The following is a 22,350-nucleotide window of genomic DNA, read 5'->3' on the forward strand; positions in this document are numbered from 1 at the left end:
ATCTATACGATTTATTCTGCTCATGTTTTGTAAATTAGCACGTTTTTTGTTCAGACGCGAGTTTATACAGTAGCCTACCAGAAGTTTATCGAATTTACCCAAAAGAAAAAACTAAAAGAAAAAAATAAACTTGATTGTATTCAACCAATTATTAAACAAAAATATGATATCTTTATGTACAGTATTAATATTGCATCGCTATATTTTCATATACGGCAAGTACATGGTATCCTGTTATCAAATAACTAACGCGCTCAATAAATGAAGAGCGGGGCAAACGCGCGCACGAGCGCAAGCACGCACTCACAGTGTATGCTTGCTTAACCAGACACACACGTTTAATAGCAAACACACTCCACTCTAGGCACATGGCAAAAATGCCGAGAGAGCCGGATTCACTCACTTACCATCGTGCAAAATGCCCTGAGGATAGATTCCTGACCAAGAGGACAGAATGGCTCCAAGGACCCTTCAGATTCCTCATAATAATAATTTACTTCTCTAATTTGAAACATACTTCGGCACATCCTCAGTGTCTGGACTACCAGCCACCTTTTAAACCCCCTTACCACCTTGAGTTTTGCAGGCACTATGAGAAGTTTGGTTGCTGTGACCAAAAAGCAGACAACAGTATTGCAATGAGATACTGGGATATAATGGACCTGATTGGTGATGAAGCATATGCAGCGTGCGGTGATTTGGTAAAAGATATTATGTGTCAGGTATGTATGATCCTTTATTAGAAAAATAAGCTGTAGTAAACTGCATTTTTTTTTTAAATGTTTGAAATATGTTAGAAGGTATCTGAGAAGTTTCATATTTTCACTTTCATATTTATATTATAATATTACAGAACAACTTTAACAATTAGTAGTCCTCATTGTTCTCTTACATTAAACAGCTTAATACCATATCTAAAATGGAAAGGATGTAATTAGTATTTATTTATTTTTAGTAATATTTTTGAGGAGTTTGCTTTTGACAGCAGAATAGAGTGTAGTCTATATGTCTGATGTTTTAATAGATTTAAATGCTTAAATGATTTCTGTTTTCTCAGTAGCTGTCATTCTCTGATGTTAATACATTTGCAGAAATTCACAGTGTATTATTTTATTAGTGGTAAAATATTCGTCAGTCTTATTTGCACATACATTAGATTATTAGATGACGTGAGAGCTTTTAAAAAACTGTGCTGCAGATTAATGATATCTCAGATCAGGCTCTTTTATAGTGATGGGATTTATGGCTCTTTGAGGGGATCCGGATCTTCGCGATCCGTTCCTTTCAAAGAGCCGTTCAAAAGAATGGCTCTTTTGGCTCTTTTTAAATATTTAGTCAGTTTTAAGAAGCCAGCTTGGGAGCATCTCAGTTTATCCTGGAAATAATCACTGGGAGGTATTATGAGGTGAGATTTGTAGTCAAATAATTAAAGCTCAGATATCACACACCAATATCTGAGTTTGAATTATTCTGAAATATTGATTGTTACCTCATTTCTCATGTGTCGACTATATTCCATAGGGTTGCACAAATCCCTCTGCTTAGACAGTGACATCATTATTTTGATTTACCTTTAGTACAAAGTGTGTGTGTGTGTGTAAAACTACGTTGACTTATGTTATTCATACAATACCTACTCACAAATAAACATAAAAAACAAAGCCGGCTGCAATGAATTTCTGTGCAAAACAGCTTTTACTACAAACACTTCCACACAAGAACATTGTTATCACACAAGAACATTTTGATAGAAAACTAATTTTTTTTTTAAGTAGATAAAATTAGAATAAATAAAATGGAAATGTCTACATACTACATACTATTACTACTGTAAACTTTGCAAATAGGACATCAGCCCCTTCAAGTCAATGAACAATAACAAAGTGGGCTGCAATGAATGTCTGTGGAAAACAGCTTTTAGTGAAACATTTCTATACAAGTACAGTATCACAAAAGAACATTTTTAATGATTTTAAAATAAGTTTTAAATGAACACAAAATGCAATGTAAATGCATGCACAACTAATAACTAATATCATCACGCTATAAAGGGTTGGCCTGCGCTGGGTGCGCCCCTCCCCCTATAACTGTTCTGTCTCCTGGCGGAGCTCATTTGTATGAACACGCATAGGAAAAAAGAACGATAGAAAGAACGGCTCCTCTCCAGTCGCGACTCGGCTCCCATCGTTCATGGTTATGAGCCGTTCAAAAGAATCGGTTCGTTCGCGAACGTCACAACTCTACTCTTTTAAAAGTTGTACAGTTACATTTTGTAGTGATTTTACATGTAGTTTTCACTGGGGAAGATTGAGTAACTTACATTTAAGGATGAACCAGATGCATATTATAGGGCAGGGGTCCTTAATTCTGCACTTGGAGTCATACCTTCTTGGAAAGTTCAGCTCCAGTCATATTTAAACACACCTGAACCAAGTAAGTTCTCCCAGGAACACTTGATAATTACAAACAGGTGAAGCAGGGTCAGAACTAGTATTGTTAATCCAGACCAGCTAATTCAAGTCAGAGTTCAGGTCAAATCTGAAAAGGTTGAGTCAGAGTCGGAGAGAAAGTCATAGAGTCTGAGTCGAATTATAGACCCAAAGAGCAAGGATGTCTGATTCTGCTCCTGGAGGGACAACATCCTGCTGAGTTTAGTTCCAGCCAGCTCCAAAACACTTGCCTGGAAGATTTAAGTGATTCTGAAGACCTCCATTAGCTGATTCGGATGTGTTTAATTAGGGCTGAAGCCAGCTCTTGAAGCGGAAAAGAAGTGCCTGTACACCAACCCACCCAATGTCCCGCAAGGTTGCCAAGTTTTCACAACAAAACCCACCCAATTGCTACTCAAAACTCGCCGCATAAGGATGACCCTCATTAAAAATCTGGGGGGTAAAATACATGTTTTTTGACAGGATTCCCTGTGTAAAATTTACATTGCAGCAGATATATATCATGTAATTGGGGTAACTTCAACCTGCGGACTTGAAAAACAACCCGTGCCAACAGTGTTATGCCAACATCGAGGCAATGCACGAAAGCGGCTATGAGAGGATGCCCCCTGTAGTATTTCTCTGTGGGGGAGACGTCCTCTCTTGCTTGCCATCTAAATGGCAGGGCACACGCAGCAGCAGGTCAGGCTTTTGCTTTGTTGCACATGATGGCGGTGCTTCAGGCTTATCAGGCTGATCTGCTGGAGGACCTGGATAAAGGCGAGGGCCTTTTATCTGATCAGGTAGCCGAGCTGCACCACACCACAGATCTCTCTCTCCGTGCTACCAAGCAGGTCGCTCCGCCATGGGAAGGTCTATGAAGGCCATGGTGGTAACGGAGAGGCATCTGTGGGTGAACCTGGCAGACATCGGGAAGAAAGAAAGGGGCTTTCTTCTCGATGCTCCGGTTTCACCTTTCTGAACTTTTCAGTACCTCAGCTCATACCGTAGTCGAGAAGTTCAGGGAGGTGAAGGCATGCTCAGCTGTCTTCAAACCCTTCATTCCACGAAGGTCCAGGTCCGAGCCTGAACAACATAGGGGTCCTGGCCTGTCTCGATCTGAGGATAAAAGACGGGCACAGAAGGCTAGTGTCACGATTCGCGCTCCTCCCCCACCTGTGGGTAGGGGTAAGAGGAATGGTGAGTCACAAGAGGGTAGGCAGGACCTAAGGGATGTGATCCAGAAGAGGCAGCGTTCTCGTCTGAATCAGAGCGATACTTAGGTATCTACTCATTCCCTTTGGTTTTTTTTTACATCTGCTCTTATCCTCCCCTTCCTAATTGCCCTGTAACCACCAGCTCTCCACCTGACTGAGGTTAGGTGGGAACTTCTTCCATAACAGTGTCCTGTGCTGGACCGGTGATGTTTTTGGTTGGTTCTATGTTCATAGCAACCACCTTACTGATGGTCCGGACTAAAATGAGGCACCCCTTGAACGGGGCTCCAGCACAGGAACTAGGGTGGGTGAGTATGAAGCCCATTCTCTATATACTTATATATGTATTAAATTGCTGGTGGTTATGTGTGTATTAACAACTTTTGTGAGTTTCCTTTGCATTGTTACAGTTACAGTGTTTACTAAACACTCGTCAGCATTATGTCCAGCCGGTATGATTTCCTTCATACCAGCTTCATGTTTCCAGTATCAGGCGGCGAGATCACAGGCACTGCAAGGAATTTTAGGGGTGCTCCGATCACGATCGGCCGATCGTTAAGCGCATCTCGTCAGTAAAGCCGGTTTTCTAATGAGCCGTTAATTCCATCAGGTGCGTGATTTCACATTGAGCAGCTGTTACTACACAGAGCCATTTTTAATAGAGAAGATGCGCAAATCCACTTCATTTTCAGCGTTTTTTGGTGCATCTTCTCTATTAACAACAGCTCTGTGTAGTAACAGCTGCTCTATGTGAAACCACGCACCTGATGCAATTAAACGCTGATTAGAAAACCGGCTTTACTGACGAGATGCGCATTAACGATCGGCCGATCGTGATCGGAGCACCCCTAAGGAATTTCATGGATATCCGGCCAGGACACCCTTAGGGGCTTCCTGGCCGCCTAGTTGTTGTTGTTGCATCAAGCGGGAAGTGGATGTGGCAGTTAGAGAAGTCTTCTTGTATATGCTGCCTCAGGTGATGCTTCCCTTGACAGAGGTTTGTAGAGCTTGCCTCTCCTGTGCAGTTCAGCGCCTCTGCGATGCTTAGGAACCTATAGTTACAAACGCTAAGCTCTGTGTATTTTCTGAAAACCACATGGTGGTGAGTGTGCACATGAACACTTTGCACCCCTTCTAAAATCCACGTAAGTGGTAAGTGTGCAAGCAAGTCTTTGCGCACTTTCTGAAATCCTGTACGGCAAGGGTAACGCGCTCAGCTTCATTGCCTTTCTTGAGATAGTTAGACCTTGGTTCCTTTGGCTCCACTCAGCCAGTGTGTATTTATTTATACACTTCAAGCATTGCTTCCCTCAACATGAGGGGCTATTTTGGAGGTTCTCGTGGTAGTTTAGCAGTGCTCCCACTTTTCCAAGAAGGGTTGCCTATGAGTGCGCTATTCTCTTTCTGAATTTGAAGTTCTCCTCTCATGTGAGATTGAGTTCTCTGTTCTTTCCCCAGAGCGCTCCAGTATTATTTCCACAGATCGAGTTGATGACTCTCAAACATATTGTTTTGAGGTGCACCATTCCATCTATGAGCTGCTCTATCAGAATTCCATGAGAACCGCCTCCTTACAATAGTATCTTAAATCCATGGTATGGTAAGTGTGCACGTGAAGTCTTTGTGCACTTTCTGAAATCCACACTGTGTTAAGTTTGCACGCTTCCTTCAAAGGAATATTTCTTGATTGCAAGCCTTCAGCTCTACCCTGGGCCGAGGCCCTAACAAGAAAGTTGGGTATGTAGCTGTAAGGGGTATGTCACGGACAGCCATCTAACATCCCAGGGGCAACTCCCATGCAAATATTATAGTTGGTACTTAGTGTTCACCATGATTCTGGCCTGCACTCCACTCAGCATGGCGACATGGGTATACTGTTCCCCATAGCAACCCCTCGAGGCCGCAGTTTGAAGTTCCCTTGAAAAGGAACGTATCAGGTTACGAATGTAACCATGGTTCCCTGAGTAGGGAATGAGACACTGCGTCCTCTAGCTCCATGCCTGGCTTCGGACGCAAGCTTCAGACGAATAAGTTAATGACACGTTTTCGTGGCACCTTATTTAGTCGCACCGGTAGTGACGTCAGGGGCTGTCGCTCGCCATCTCTTTGGTGTTTTTTCAATGTATGCTTCAGACATGGATCACGACGAAGTGTTCCCCATAGAGACATGTGTGTACATGATAACACTGCAACCATAGTTTTTGAAAATCATCACATCATCAAATCATCACTGGCGAGCATTTTCAAAAATGTTTCAGTGACTTGGTGCTGCGTTTGAGTGTGGATGAATGGCCAAACCGCATAGAAAAAGCTGCAGTTTTAAAAATAACTGCGTTCTTGTATACAGGGCCGTATAGTGTAATTTCTAATCACCCAGACAGTGATGCTTTGACTCTGAGTACTGGCAACATGTCAGAAGTGCTGGTACTAGGGGTGTAACGTTATATGTATTCGAACCGGACCATTTCAGTACAGGGCTTTCAGTACGGTGCACGTGTGCACCGAATGACCGAATGCAATATTTTGTGGTTGGAACATAGGTGCATTTTCGTATTTCCACACGAACATATTAAGTGGCGGAAGCCTCCGCGTTCAGTGCAAATCCCGCCCTGCAGCTGATTCTAGAGTTTTCAAAAGACATCACGCGAGTGTGAACATCACTACAACTAGGAAAAAAATGACTATACTTCAGCTCCCGTCTGCATTTAAACAGACCTTTGCTCTTAATTCCAATTGGGCCAACCCAATATCTGAGCAGGTCTAAAAACTGAAACTGTTGTTGCTGCACTTTACACTTTGGAAAAGTTATATATATAATTTAAGTTAATAAACAACCTGCAGTTTAATGTTTGTATTTCTTTCCCTTACTGTACCGAAAATTAACCGAACTGTGACTTTAAAACCGAGGTACATACCGAACTGTGATTTTTGCGTACTGTTCCACCCTTAGCTAGTACACACAAAAAAGTGGTAGTAAGCTAAAGACTAAAATATAAAACTGGCGGGACGGCATTTGCATTGCTTTGGGGATTGGCAAATCTGGCCCTCGAGATCCATTTTCCTGCTTTGCAGGAGTTTAGCTCCAAACCTAATAAAGCACACCTTAACAAGCTAATCAAGACTTGCGTTTTACTTGAAGGTTTAATGAGGGCTAGAGCTATACTCTGCAGGAAAGAAACATCAGGTTGTCCGATCCTAGTCTGAATGATTCAGACAATATAAATATGCTTTTCCTTGGGGTGATGAAGACGTTTTTGCATCAGTGTTACATGAATCTCTGCAGCACACACACAGTGTTGTGGTTGGTAGTCTACAGTGTTTTAGTACTCAAGCCTGGACTCGGTCTTGACTCAGACTCCAGATTCTCCACGAAAATGGTTTTGGAGTCAAGGAGTCCTTGAATACTGGGACTGTTCTACAGTAGGGTAGAACTCCAGGAACAGAACTGGGCCTCATTATAGACTAGAACATCAGAGACTTGTGAGTTGGGATGTTTGATTGAAACCAGTTAGCTTCAAAAATGTAGTTAATTGTAAGACTTGTTTTGCTCGTTTGCAGGAATGTTCTCCATATGCCGCACACTTGTTTGATGCTGAAGACCCATACACTCCAGTACGTCACTTACCAGGACTGTGCTTCGCTTACTGCTCAGAATTTCACATCAAGTGCCATTCTGTGGTCAAGTATCTAACCAACAGCCAGACACTGCTGGAGACGTGCGAGAAGGACCGCTCTCATTTCTGCAACCTCATTAACCTCGCTGACCAGGACTACTGCTACCCCAACGTCCTGGGGAACAATGACCTGTACAGCAATCTGGGCAAGGTGGTGGAGGACACCAAAGGCTGCCTGCAGTTGTGCTTGACAGAAGTGGCCAATGGGCTGAGGAACCCTGTGCTGATGGTCCACAGCGGAGATGATACCCACCGCATGTTCGTGGCAGAGCAGATTGGCTTCGTATGGGTGTATCTGAAAGATGGCAGCCGCTTAGAGCAGCCCTTCCTGGACATTAGCGGGGAGGTGTTGACCACACAGTGGCTGGGAGATGAAAGAGGTTTCCTGGGTCTCGCCTTCCATCCAAAGTACCGAAACAATGGCCGCTTCTTCATCTACTACTCTATTTTGATCAATGGCAAGCTGGAGAAAATTCGCATCAGCGAGATGAAGGTCTCGGCTCATGACATGAACGTGGCAGACCCCCACTCAGAGAGGTTAATAGGTTTGATCTACTATGTTGTGCACGTGTTGTCAAAAAATATATGTGTTAAAGAAATTGTTCACCTAAAAATGAAAAATTTCTAATCTTCTCCCGTTCCATATTCGCACATTGTTATTTTTTCTGGGAAACTAAAAAGATTCTTTCGTCTTAAAATTGCGTAAAAATTTAATTGTCAACATGTCAGTCAAGTCCCAAAAATGCTTTAGATTTCAGGATATGTCTTGTCAAGCTGCAAGTAAAACCTGAGACACAATGCATGATTTTCGGCTGTCCCAGACGAAAGATTGGCATCGTGAAACAATTGTGGCAATTTCTGTGATTCCTAGCTCATAATCGGTGGTCTTGTGTCACACAGTGAGAGAAGTTCAAAGACATTCGTTGTCACGGTCTTGCGACCAAAGATAGACTATACAATAATTTTCTAACAGTGTCAGAAATTCGGCATGCTCATCGCACAGTGTGTTTGCTGCTACAACCCATGTTTACTGACCACATGAAATCAACGCGACATGGCGCTTAAACTTAAAATTATTTTCCTCAAGCTTTATCCCTTCCTCTTTTGCTGCTTCCACTTTTTTCTGCACACATAAAAACAACTTCCAAAGTGCGATTCATCATGCTCTTTTTGTTTCCAGCTAGCGGATGCTGATGCGTTTTATTCTTCTATAGGAACGTTCATCGTAACATACTGAATTTCTCAATAGGTGTCATCATCTTACAGTTACATGCATGTCTCTACCCAAGTTTATTAGATCCATGTCACACTATGATCTGCAATGATGTTATAGGATTGCTAAAATAGGGCAATGTGTAGAAAACTTTAATGGCATTATCAAACATCACTGTTTTTTTGGAGTCTCGTGACCAAATGTTATTGAAGTCCAAACTCACGCCATAGTTGATTTCAGAGAAAACCAACTGTTCTTTACACAAAGCCATCATTTGACTTCGGAACATTTTGGTTATTGTGGTACTCACTTTGTAATGGTGCTTTTATGGTTTTGGATAGTAGGCTGTTTTATGTGTTTCCTCCTCAATGTCTTCATTTACAAATCTGTATCCACAGAGTTCTTCTTGAGATTGAGGAGCCTGCAGCAAACCATAATGGTGGGCAGCTTCTTTTTGGTCTAGACGGATATCTGTACATCTTTACAGGGGATGGAGGAAAAGCAGGAGACCCTTTTGGAAAGTTTGGAAATTCCCAAAACAGGTAAGGACAGTTCCTTATGAGTGTCACAAATTATGCATAGTGCTTTGATAAAACTCCAGTAACTCCCTCTTAGACAGTTTTATCACAAAAGCTTTACCTGCTATGCAAATATGTTTCAGATCAGCATTGTTAGGAAAAGTGCTTCGGATTGATGTGGATGGTAGAAGTATAGATGGGAAACCCTATAAGATTCCTCCAGACAATCCCTTTCTTGGAGAGCCTGATGCAAGGCCAGAGGTCTATGCCTACGGTGTGAGGAATATGTGGCGCTGCTCGGTGGATCGAGGGGATCCACTCACTGGTTACGGGAGAGGGAGAATATTCTGCGGTGATGTGGGTCAAAATCGATATGAGGAGGTTGACATCATTGTGAAAGGGGGAAACTATGGATGGAGAGCCAAAGAAGGATTTGAATGCTTTGATATGAAATTATGCCAGAACTCTTCTCTAGGTGAGCTGGACAGTAGAATAATGACAAACACATTTGGGTCAAAGAAAATGACAGATCAAATGGAGCATTCCAGAAATTTTTACTGTTCAGTGAAACTGGTCACTGGAGAACTTCATACCACTGGCCAGTCAATAAATTTGTGCTCCTGATTTCTGGAGATTGTTCATTTTGAGCATTTCAAATGATCTTTAATGAATAGTTACTTTAAAAAGTCATTATTTACTCCCATGCCATTTTTGAGCAGCTTGTGTTTTTCATGTAAAAAAAGTTGATGATTTACACTGCCAATCTCCCAAATGAGAAAAAACATGATATAAAAAAGGAATTTAGAATTTTAATAGATTTTTGATTTCAAGTCTTCTTAATTCCTATGATAGATTTGTTTGAGAAAATCTATTCATACATTAGATATCTTTTCCTCTGCATAGCTCTCTGATCTTATTTAATTTAGCATTTTTGAATCTAGCTAATTTGCAATTGGTCACATGACACAGAAGAAACAATAACATTTGGTGACAATGCAATGAGCCTACATTTAATATAAATAATTAAATAAAAGCAAAAAATGCCTCTAACACTAGTTCGCTCTATTATTTTTCTATTCTATCTGGTTTCTTTTTATTTACTATATAATAAAAAAAAAAAATCCTTGCTACGTGAACTGCGTTAAGCTAACTGAGACTTGTTATAGCACTTGCGTATCATTGCCTTTTTGTTGTTTTTGATTGCTTCCATAGTCCTCATCTGTCAGTCGCTTTAAATAAAGGTGTCTGCTAAATGACTAAATGTAAATTCAGTGTAATAATGGCTTAAATTTTTGTCTTTTCCTCAGAGTAAAGCTCCGGTAAGACATAGAATATAATGCACAAGTTACATGGATCACATTTATGATTTTTCTGTCCTTTTTAGAGCTTGCCAATATCTTAATAAATAGGAATAGGTTGGACATTCTGGATTCATAAAACAATGTAGAATTTTAATTAAAGAAAGAGAATAATTTAGGATCAGAGCAACACAAAGGGTGAGAAACTAATAACAGATGGTTCTTTTAGGATGAAATGTAAAGAAACTGCTAAACTTTAAGTATTTAATGACTGCTATAAGTATTTAATTTAAATTCTGTATACACGTTGTTTTAATTACACAAAAACATTTGTTGTTTTTATAGATGACATTCTGCCAATATTTGCCTATGGACACCATGTTGGGAAATCGGTAACTGGAGGTTACGTGTACAGGGGATGCGAATCACCAAACCTCAATGGTCTTTATATTTTTGGAGACTTTATGAGTGGGTAAGGACCAACTCTCTTTCATTTTTTAACAACTAAATATAACTGTCTTTCATGCCCAATCAACTCTCAATGAGGAGTATAAAATGTACAGCTCATGAGAGTCATTTTTAGGTCAATCGGTCACTACTTTTTTCTTAAAATATGTCTGGAAACAATGAAAATTCAAGCTTTCGTTCCTATTCAGACGATTAATGGCTCTGGAGGAGGAGAAGAAATCTGGGAGTTGGAAGGAAAAGAATGTGTGCATGGGTGACACTAAAACCTGCTCTTTTCCTGGCCTTATAAATCATCACCACAAGTTCATCATCTCATTTGCAGAGGATGAAGCGGGTGGGCTTGTGCACAGTACACTATAAGGCACAATACATGTATAAATGCAATTGTGCAATTGTGTATATATAATTGTATTTTTTCCTGAAGGAGAACTTTATTTTTTGGCGACCTCCTACCCAAGTGCAATGTCTCCCTTTGGCACGCTCTACAAATTCATGGATCCATCCAGGTAGGTACAGTTTGCTACATTTGGTTACATTTTCTTCTGAAACAGTCTTAATATGCACACGCGTGCAATACAGTAAAAATGAGATGGCAGATGTTTTTTTGCCTAATCTGTCTATACTGTATAACCAATTATATTTAAATTCCCTATTAAAAAAAAAGAGTTCTTAAAATGTAATGGATAAGTGTCAGTTAAGACATCATGATGGGAGACAGAAGGACTACAGGACGTGTCAGTTTAAGGCATGCGGTCTACAGTATATTCCTTTGGAATCTTGGAATCTGTTGCACATGCTTCCACCAAATGGGTTCCATCCAGACTTCTGGAAATCTGCTATCTATCACAGATCAAAAATAATTATCAGCAATAACTCAAAGATGTGTTCATGTTATTCTGCGTGATAGGGGGTCAGATATATTAACATGTTGATTTTACTATATTTTATTTTATTACAGTGCCTTTAAAATACGTTGAATCTAGGAAAGGATAAATTAATGACTTAAATAGAGACTGAAATAACAATATAAAAAATCCAAACATTATCTTTCGGATGTTTTAAACAATCAACCAATAAAAAAATCAAGAGTCATCCTGTTGCAATCAGCAAGACTACTGGAGATTATCAGCACATCTGAAATCACTCACTAATAGAAATACCATACATTAGTCCCAGCTGTTCTCGATTCTTTATCCCTCCTTAAATATCTAAGTGTGGGGGGGGGGTAGTGATTCAACACTAATAGGAGCAGTAGAAGGTCATTGTCCTCACAAACACACACAGCCTTGTATATACATTTATACTGAAATAATTATGATGCCATTTGAAATAAATTTTTTACCTCATGGCATTAAATGAGTCCTACATTTTTAAGGTTAATGAAGTTATTTTCTCTGTCTCGCTCTATTCACAGGAGGGCACCTCCAGGAAAATGCAAATACAAGCCACTTCCTGTAAAGGTCAGAGGGAAGAAAGTGCCATTCACACCTAGAGAATGTAAGAATATTTTACATCCTTAAAAAAAAAAAAAGACTGAAATACATTTGACAAGAAAATAGTACTTCAGTTGATCTATTTCAAAAGTTCACATTTAATTCAGTGTTACTTGCTATTTCTTTGTAATTGTTAATGGAATTTTCTGTTATTTATTTATCTTCATTTTTTTAAGATTACCAAAGAAAATCAATTGCATTATGTAACAGAATTGCCCAAAGACTATATATATATATATATATATATATATATATATATATATATATATATATATGTGTGTGTGTGTGTGTGTGTGTGTGTGTGTGTGTGTGTGTGTGTGTGTGAGAGAGAGAGAGAGAGAGTGAGAGAGAGAGAGAGAGAGACCCTGTCTTAAGTCACAGGGGAATATTTGTAGCAATAGCCAAAAAAATAAAAAATAAACACTGTATGGGTCAAAATTATAGATTTTTCTTCTATGTCAAAAATCATTGGGATATTAAATAAAGATCATGTTCCATGAAGATATTTTGTAAATTTCCTACCTTAAATATATAAAAACGTTATTTTTGATTAATAATATGCATTGCTAAGAATTCATTTGGACAACTTCAAAGACAACTTTCTCAATATTTTTTATTTTTATTTTATTATTTCATATAGTTGCATCTCGGCCAAATATTGTCCTATCCTAGTAAACATACATCAATGGAAAGCTTATTTATTCAGCTTTTAGATGTTTTGTGGTCCATAAGTTTTGTGGTCCAGGGTCAGACACACGCACACGCACACACACACACACACACACACACACATATATATATCTGTGTGTGTGTGTGTGTGTGTGTGTGTGTGTGTATGTATGTATGTATATACATTTTTTATTTTATTTTTTTTAGTGACTGTGCTTGACATAAGTGAAACACCTACAAGATCACCACTGGAAAAGATCTTACTCCCCACTAAACCACCAGGCACACGCCAGCCCACAAGGGCCAAACCCACCACATCTGGACCGAAGAAAAAAATCCCGGCCAAAACCACTACAGCAAAGTTGAGCCAAGAAAAGTTAAAGAAGACGACTCAGGCAAACGAGAAGCAAATAAACACGAGCACAAAAACACTAAAGAAGGTTCCTCCTTACAAGAAGTCATTGTTACAAACCAAGAAGGACAAGCAAGCCACAGGGAAGTCATCTCTCAATCCCAAACTGCCCATAAAAGGAGCTCCGGAAAAAAAGAAACCCAAACCTCTCAAACCAACAAAACCTAAAGTTGTGACAAAGCCCAAGGTCTGGCTACAAAAGACTCAAAAGACTAAAAAAGCGGTGAAGAAACCCGTGAAGAACAAACCTAAGGTGACTGTTTCTAAAAAGAATCAAGACAACAGAAAAAAGACTAAAAATATCCCTTTCACAAAAAAGAAAAAACTGTTTAAATAAGCCATGCGTGTGTGTAGTAATTAGATGGTAGTAATGTAGAGCAATAAAGAGAATTCAAAGAGATCCTGTTCAGACAATGTATCAACTGAATTGCAGTTCTGAGGTCAGTCAGATGTGTGATATGAAAGACCATAGAGAAAACCACAACAGTCCTGCGCCAAAAGGATTTTGTTGAGCATGCAACACAGAAGCATTCTTCAAATGTTGGATTTATTTCTGGAATGTGGTGAAGTAATTAGTTTGGGGCGACGATCTCTATTTTAGACCAAAACTAAAATTAAAAGGAGAAATAAAAAAATGCAAAAAGCAAAAATGCTTTTAAAAGACTTTCTGAAACATAACTCTTTGAAACTAAAATACATTGAACTATAAAATGTGCTAATTTTATGACATACCTAAGAAAGTCCAAAATGCACATTTTTGAAATGTAAAGCCAAAGTGGCACGGCTTTTGCTTTAATTGACACAGGCAAAAAGCAAACTTATATATACCAAGTCTTTCTTGGTGCAAGTAAAAATGGTTTATTCAGTAAAGTATTTTGTCGTGCTTACAATAAAATTATTTTTAATGCAGATCCAAGTCTGTATGAGGGTTTAAATGAGGGATTGAATGAAACACCCTTGGTGTTTGTAGCACTAGGTCAACTACAAAAGTCGTTTTGTGATTGAAGATTTAAGGGGAACCACAATTGCTGAACAGGCCTTTAGAATTTTTTCTCTTTTTTTAAACTTTTGCTATTGTACATGCCCATATTTGCATATTAATCCAAAAGTAAAATGGAATTTGAAAATGGTACTCCTTTTAATGCCAAACAACTGAGCTTTTGCTGTTATTTCACAAAACATTTAATAAAACACTTCTAAGTGAACATGTGATTTGCCCTTTTTTCATGATAAAGTCACCCATAAAGTGCCAAGGAAATATATATATATATATATTTTTTTTCAATACATTTGACTTCTGCAACATAAAAGGTGTTATCTCTTAACTCATCACTACTGTGTAGTATGTCAAAAACTCCAAGCAAGTTATTGCAATCTGCCAGCATTTACCTGACAACTCTTTTTATCCTGTCAAAGCAAAAAACAATCCATCATTCAGGATCCTTATTATTTTCAGCCAACAGGCTCTTCTTCATTTTGCGTTCAGGTAAGCTTCATCACAGCGTGAAAGCAGAAGCCATTCATTCCAAGGACAATCTGAACTATGCATCTTACATATTTGGTATGAACAATTCTATAACAATTCACATATTTGTCTATACTGTATTTGCAGTGTTTGCACAATACTGTGATGAATCTAATAATCTTGCATTTATAAGATGAAGGTGATTAAGAAATTTACTGTATGGCACTGAAGTATTTAAGGTGAAATGGGAGATTTATATCTGAATATGATATGATTTAAAAAACAAAAAAGGAAGTTCCCTTTAAAATAAATAAAATGTACCTTGTATTTTAAGAAGGGGTCCCTACAGGGAATCATATGTGCGTCCTTGACATCAAAATGCTTGAAACGCCTAAAATGCTTATAGTAAATTAGATATCATATCATTAAAATGTTAATTCTTTAATTCTATACTGGTCATTACTTTAGTCATTTTTAAGTTTGGCAAAAATTTTGTTGCTGGTTGGAGAAAAAGTAGGTAAATACTGAAAATAAATAATCATTTTTATACCTGTAATGCCTATCCTATATGGTATACATATTATGTAAAAACTTGGAAGCTGCTTTCCAATTTTATGCTATTCATAATATATATAGACTATAAACTTTTTATAGATTGTGTCATTTTCAACTACACTGGAAAATAATTTTGTCATTTTCAGCTACACTGGGATGCTGATGAAGAACTGCAACACGAGGATCACAATTTTTTTTTTTTTTTTACTTTAAAGGTCTATATTCTCACATACAGAGCTCTACTGTATCCTGTAATTAAAGCACAGGTTATGGGCATACCATTACGAATGCTTCGGAGGACATGCTGGAACTAGATTATTTGTATTCATGGCAAGCAGTAACTAATAACTAGGTTTCAAAAAGCCACCGCACGACATGTGTTTGACAGAAATCCTAAGGACTTGTCTAGGAGATTGCCCAAAGGTGATGACTTGTCGGACTGGTAAAAACAGCACTTGTATGCAACTCTTGCACTTAAGATCTTTGTAGTTTTAAAGGGGCCCCCAGATTGTGTCGACCGGTTACAGTGAGTGCCTGAAGCACGCAAGAAAATATTTTCACCTGGTTCTCTGCTACTCTTACATGTCTTTTTAGTCTATATTTTTCTAGCACAAAGCTTGTACTAACATGTATCTTAATTAGGTTGCCTCTCGGGGTACCCATATTTTGTCGTTGCTTCATCTTTATGATAATCTTAAAGAATTTAAAGGTAGATCACACAAGTTGTTTGCTATATATATATGTGCTGTGGCATCATCAGATAATGTGCACCTGTCTACACTCAAAAATGATGTCTACTGTACAAGAAAACATGGAAACACCAAAACCACTTTAATATGCTATGCATTTTATTAGACAGCAATATAACAGAACTCTCAAATGTATAGTAGGATAAAACAGCACTGCTTTACACCGGAAGGAGCGGAAGCGGTCTACAGTGGCATAATAAAAGCTCTGCTGCTTTAAGCCATGTGTCACGTTCATTCGGCGAACTTGTTTCGCTTCGACAGCTTTCAGCCTCACCCTGATTCTTACTACGACATTAATAAATCATTAGCTTATCCATGAACATGATTTCTGCCCGAGTTGTGTTGGATTGCGTCGGCTGTGGGGATGAAGAAGACAACTCCCATGATTCCACACACTCAGGACGGCGTCATCAAACTACAGCTTTCTTTGTTTGTTTTGAATATGGGCCTTCTAGCGGCAAAAACGTACATATTGTGCCTTAAATGCCTTGAATTTTATGCGAGCTAGTGCAAACTGATGAACAGAGGTGGAACATGCCTTTAACGCTTGGGAGCAGCTGTGGCCTAATGGTTAGAGAGTCGGACTTGTAACCCACAGGTTCGAGTCTCAGTGCTGGCAGGAGTTGTAGAAGGGGGAGTGAATGAACAGTGCACTTCCACCCTCAATAGCCATGGCTGAAGGGACTTTGAGCAAGACACTGAATCCCCGATTGCTCCCTGGGTGTTGGAGCAAATAGCTGCCCACTGATCTGGGTGTGTGTTCATGGTGCGTGTGTGTGTGTGTGTGTGTGTTCCCTATCACTGCTGTGTGTGTGCACTTGGATGGGTTAAATGCAGAGCACCAGATTCTGTTGACAAAATGTCATGACTTTCACTTTTCTTTTCTTCTTTTCGACTGCGTTCTAGATTAATTGTAAAGGTTTGACAGAATTGGCTGGAAGACCTGCCAAGAGAGCATTGCAATAGTCCAGCCTGGACAGAACAAGAGCTTGAACAAGGAATGTGCAGCATGTTCGGAAAGAAAGGGCCTGTGAAATGTGAATGTGAACAGACATTTGCTTAATCATTGGCTCTGTGAAGATTCCATAGCTTCCTAACATTTGAAACAGGGCAGTCTGAGCTTTGTATGTATAACCCACCACTCGCAGATGGGGGGAGCATCACATTAGGGAATGATTTTGACAGAGGCACCTTCTGCATTCTGTCTACCAGCTTTGTCAAATCGTACAGAGGAGCACATTTTAGTGTCGACCTGTCTAAAACACTGTACGCTCCTTTTGTATATTGTGAACAGGTGGCATTAATGCCACTATTTTAGTTCCATAGCTGGTTCAGGCTCAGTGCAAGAGGATGAGGTTAGGGTAAGGACAGTTACGCATTAAAGCACCGATCATAAAGGAAGAGTGCTGTAAAAAGTGGTATTGTCAGTAAGAGAACACAAAGTGTGCATTTTGTGCTTATATGAGGCAGACCATGTTATATGACAGTGCAATGCTCTTGGGTGAGGAGCGTGCTTTGAGAGTTAGTGGACGCCGAAAAACATCTTATTTTATGCTCCGAGACAGGGTTGCTTACACTGGATGGGAGTGAGAGTGCCCAACATGCTTTGCACATAAGAAGGACGCAGCTGAATCCGGGCTGCATACAGTATAATGTGTGAAAGAGTAAGCAGCTAGAGCTTACTGCGCTTACACGTGATAGACTGCTGCTCCAGGCAATCAAAACAAATAATTGATATTTGAAAGTGAATTTTGCATCTGATGTCCCCTTTATGGCTAATACATGGGCTTGAACTTAATTACTGGATAAGAGACCTAATTAAATCTGCAAGTTTGTAGTAAACATTTACAAACTTTCTGTTGAATCTTTCTCAACAATTATGGTAACTTTTATTGTGTTGAAATGCAAGTTGTGTGATATTTCCTCAGACATCTGGACACAGACTCCTCTTTCTGTTTTCTAGATCCATTATTGGTTCTGTTCTTGAGTGTTTGTGGTCAGACATGGGGACTTGTGACTTGGTGACTTGGACTCGAGTCGACTCGAGTCGCTATTTTTAGGACTTGAGACTTGACTCGGACTTGGAAGTTAAAGACTCGGGACTTGACTTGACTTGAGACACGATAACTTGAATGACTTGAGTGTTAATTACATCATGTTTTCAGTTTGAATATAAAATATATAAATTATTTTTTAAAATAAAGTTGATTACTCAGCTGGAGCGCAGGCTGAGAATAGCGTCGTGACTGGATCAGGACACTATCATCAGTCATGCCCTCTCTACCTTACACACACCACGCCCACTTAAATCAGATATCACATCACATCAACATGTCAGCCTGAGAGGTACCGAGGGTCATCGCTTTTGTCTTCAATAGTTCGCGCCTAAAAACGCGTGGAAAACGCTAGTCGCGCCGCTTTCTACTTCTTTCCAAAGCGCTCGTGCAGAAGTTCTCCTGGGGCGTCTGTCATTGCTAAGCATCCATGACACGCTCTCTCTCAATGAAAACGCGGAAATTTCAGCAAAGGATAAATGGATTTCTTAGCTGAGCTTTCAACGTTGATACGAGAAAGGATGAAGCTGATTGGTTAGTTATTGTCACATGACCTGCGGTGCGCTTGCGGCATTCTGAAAAGTTTAGATGTTGAGCGCGTTGCTTCCATAATGAGCGTGCATACCGCGCGCCTACATTGGAAATAACGAACTTGCGCGCACAGAAGACGTGATGTGAACAGCCCCTAATGATCCGCTAGCAGGCCGTAAAAAAAACGTATTCCAGGGGCGGCGCTAGGGCTGGGCTAAGGGGGCATAAGCCCCGAATATTTTGTTACCTTGTCTTTCTCATAGAGCAAAACAATTAATCAGAAAAACAAATGTAGCTGCCGCGATTACCCAATCATGACAAGTGCATATTACATACATATATATATATATATATATATACAGTACAGAATATAAATATGACGTATTTTCAGTTGTTTCATACTTTTTTGTTATGTACAGTACAGACCAAAAGTTTGGACACACCTTCTCATTCAAAGAGTTTTCTTTATTTTCATGACTATTGACTATTGTAGAGTCACACTGAAGGCATCAAGGGCTATTTGACCAAGAAGGAGAGTGATGGGGTGCTGCGCCAGATGACCTGGCCTCCACAGTCACCGGACCTGAACCCAATCGATATGGTTTAGGGGTGAGCTGGACCACAGACAGAAGACAAAAGGGCCAACAACTGCTAAGCATCTCTCGGGGAACTCCTTCAAGACTGTTGAAGACCATTTCAGGTGACTACCTCTTGAAGCTCATCAAGAGAATGCCAAGAGTGTGCAAAGCAGTAATCAAAACAAAAAGTGGCTACTTTGAAGAACCAAGAATATTACGAATATCGAATATTCGGTTGTTTCACACTTTTTTGTTATGTATATAATTACATATATAATTCCACATGTGTTAATTCATAGTTTTGATGCCTTCAGTGTGAATCTACAATTTTCATAGTCATGAAAATAAAGAAAACTCTTTGAATGAGAAGGTGTGTCCAAACCTTTGGTCTGTACTGTACATTAAAAAAAAGTATGAAACAACTGAAAATACGTCATATTTATATTCTATACTCTGAGAGAGAGAGAGTGTGTGTGTGTGTGTGTGTGAGAGAGAGAGAGAGAGAGAGAGAGAGAGAGGAGAAATGTAACAGTTTAATGTTGTATGTAAACTGTGTTTGAGAGAGAGAGAGAGAGAGAGAGAGGTGTTCAGAGAGGAGTCTGTTGGATGTTTAGTTTTATGGACTCAATGTTGAAAATGTAAAACATTTCAAACACTGTTGGCAGAAGTGAAAAATAAATAATTTTAGGAAGTTACAATTTTGTTTGATTCCATGATGTATTTTACTGAACATGAGTATTTACAATGCAAATCCAAATTATTTTAATTTACTGACAGTTACTTATATCTTGTCTTTTAACTTTATTAAGATCAGATTCTGCAGGTAAAATAACAATATTAAGGTGACTTGACTTGGACTTGACTTGACATAGCTTGTGACTTGACTTGACTTGACTTGCCCAAGAAAAAAATACTTGGGACTTACTTGAGACTTGAAGGTTAAGACTTGAGACTTACTTGAGACTTGCACATGTGTGACTTGGTCCCATCTCTGTTTGTGGTTTTCTAGGTTTGTGCTGAGTTCCACATATCACAGAAAGTAACAAGCACCAGCAAGATTTCAGAGACCTTGCGTGACATTTTAAATGTTGATGATCTTAAGGCGAGTTTTAATTTGTCAACACTAAATACCTCCATCACTATCTATAAAAGAAAGTTAGCTTGCTTGTTTAACATGTTCATGTTTGCTTTGTCATTGAAGGATGTACAGTGTTGCCCTTTGTGCTTCCCTGGTGTGTGAAGAGGACCCACAGTTCTTCAAGACGTGAAATGTGAGGATTCAGTGCATTAACAGAACTGCTAATCAGTAAATGCAATTGTCTAGTTTTAGTGTAGTTATGGTTAATGTTTATTCCAGGTAACAAAGAGGTAGAGCCTGACTTCATCTGCCATTGCTGTCAATGAAAGCAGTAGAAGTCCTGAAAGCACAGCAGCTGTGATGGATGATCTTCCGGTCTGTTTGACATGTTCAGAAGCACTTGTTCAAACACCCACAGTGTTTAAAAAAAAATACAAATAAGACTGAATAAACAAATTATACAGCTGCGGTTAGTTAGTTTTTTTTTTTTTAAATGCTGAACTTAGCCTCATTAACCTGAGTGAAGCATACAGTAGGTGACTTTTTTTAAGGTAGTATTTGTATTGAAGTACTATTGCATCAAAATGATTGAAATGAAAAATATGTATGGTAAAATAAGTACAGTGCACTTAAAATAACTTGTTTTAAGATAATTGGTTTCCACCAAAGTTTTGAGTATTCTGAACTTTCCAGGTTTTACAGTGTACAGTGATTACATTTCTCTGGGGATAAAGAAACCGCTCAGGACATTAGGTTATGACAACTGGTTGAGAGCTCAACAAACCCATGAATTGGCCCTGGTTGTCGAACTCAACAAAAGGCTCAACTAACTTGTCCTTTTAACTATTTACAGAGCATCACTCAAAACAGGTTTTCGGCCCATTGCCTGAAAAACAACAACTACAAAAACAACAGAAGACCAACAGTATGCAGTTGCATTCAGTGTCAGTGATTATTTGTGAGTCTGTAATTACCTGTCATCTATGCATTTTATCATGTCTTCCGGTTCACTAATTACAGAGAAAGCCCCTAAAGAAACCTGTCATGGGCCGCTGTTCAAATTCTAAGGCGCAGGACAACATTTACATTGGAGGGACTCCCTCATCACAGGACATGAGAAAGCGTTCTCGATCAACCCCCGGGGATGGTTCTGCCTGGATGATCATGGATACAATGATGATGGAAGAAGATTTATAACTCAGAGTAGTGTTATTTTAACCTAGTAACCTGTTTAGATACACTGCCAGGACTTTAGAACTGCTTAGCTTTTCAAAAACTGTCGAAGGCACTAAATCAAAGTAGAAAAGAAACAACAGACGACTTTGAAATGAACAACAGGAAAATTTTAGACAGAACTGAGTAAAGCCCAAATATGACTGTCATTACCCTGCTCACTGAGTTTGTCACGTTAGTGAGATATTTCACGTGAATGTGCTACACTTCCGTCAGGAAGAAAACAATGAACTCTCTTTCCCACTTAATTTATGCATTTATTTTTATAAGATGCAGATGCTTTTACAGGGCATTCAGGCTATCAATGCTCTACCAATTGAGCTACAGGAACACAAAACAGACTGTATTAACAAATGACAATGCTCTGATAGAACAGAATGCATTCTAAAATATTAAATAAAATATTTTTGAGAATGATGTACCTAGAAAACCATTGAAAAGCTCCTCATTAAAATTAATTATTGATTAAAACATCATTTCCCTTATTTTTGCATTATATGTAGCACATAAACACTGTAAATACAGAAAAGCAGAGGGTTAGTTTATGTTTTACTGGATGTTCACAACAAATTCAACTCTTGAAATCACTGAAATGGCACCATCTATTGGATGTTTTCCAAATGAACACTGTACCAGTTAGGTTTCCAAAAGCTTTTTTTCAGTATGACTGGTTTATTTCAGAATCACAGTATTAGTAATTCTGTTCAATAGTTCAG

At 39.0% G+C, this 22,350-nt stretch overlaps 1 protein-coding gene across 1 annotated transcript; it reads left to right on the top strand.

Moving 5' to 3' along the window:
* The first annotated feature begins 103 nt into the window (after window positions 1-103).
* hhipl2 (HHIP-like 2) lies at window positions 104-14,560 on the top strand. The gene is made up of 9 exons (XM_026285449.1): window positions 104-722; window positions 7,205-7,857; window positions 8,932-9,075; window positions 9,195-9,526; window positions 10,695-10,821; window positions 11,006-11,151; window positions 11,242-11,323; window positions 12,232-12,314; window positions 13,187-14,560. The coding sequence occupies exons 1-9, from the start codon at window positions 369-371 to the stop codon at window positions 13,726-13,728; spliced, it is 2,463 nt and encodes an 820-aa protein (XP_026141234.1). The 5' UTR covers window positions 104-368; the 3' UTR covers window positions 13,729-14,560.
* The last annotated feature ends 7,790 nt before the right edge of the window (window positions 14,561-22,350 follow it).

This window comes from Carassius auratus, chromosome 17, assembly GCF_003368295.1.
Source record: "Carassius auratus strain Wakin chromosome 17, ASM336829v1, whole genome shotgun sequence".
In the NCBI taxonomy this organism is placed as follows: domain Eukaryota; kingdom Metazoa; phylum Chordata; class Actinopteri; order Cypriniformes; family Cyprinidae; genus Carassius; species Carassius auratus.

Coding starts and splice junctions, on each gene's coding strand:
- hhipl2 (XM_026285449.1), top strand. CDS start 369: ATGGCAAAAATGCCGAGAGAGCCGGATTCACTCACTTACCATCGTGCA. Junction 723..7,204: donor TAAAAGATATTATGTGTCAG/GTATGTATGATC, acceptor GCTCGTTTGCAG/GAATGTTCTCCATATGCCGC. Junction 11,152..11,241: donor ATTTGCAGAGGATGAAGCGG/GTGGGCTTGTGC, acceptor TTTTTCCTGAAG/GAGAACTTTATTTTTTGGCG.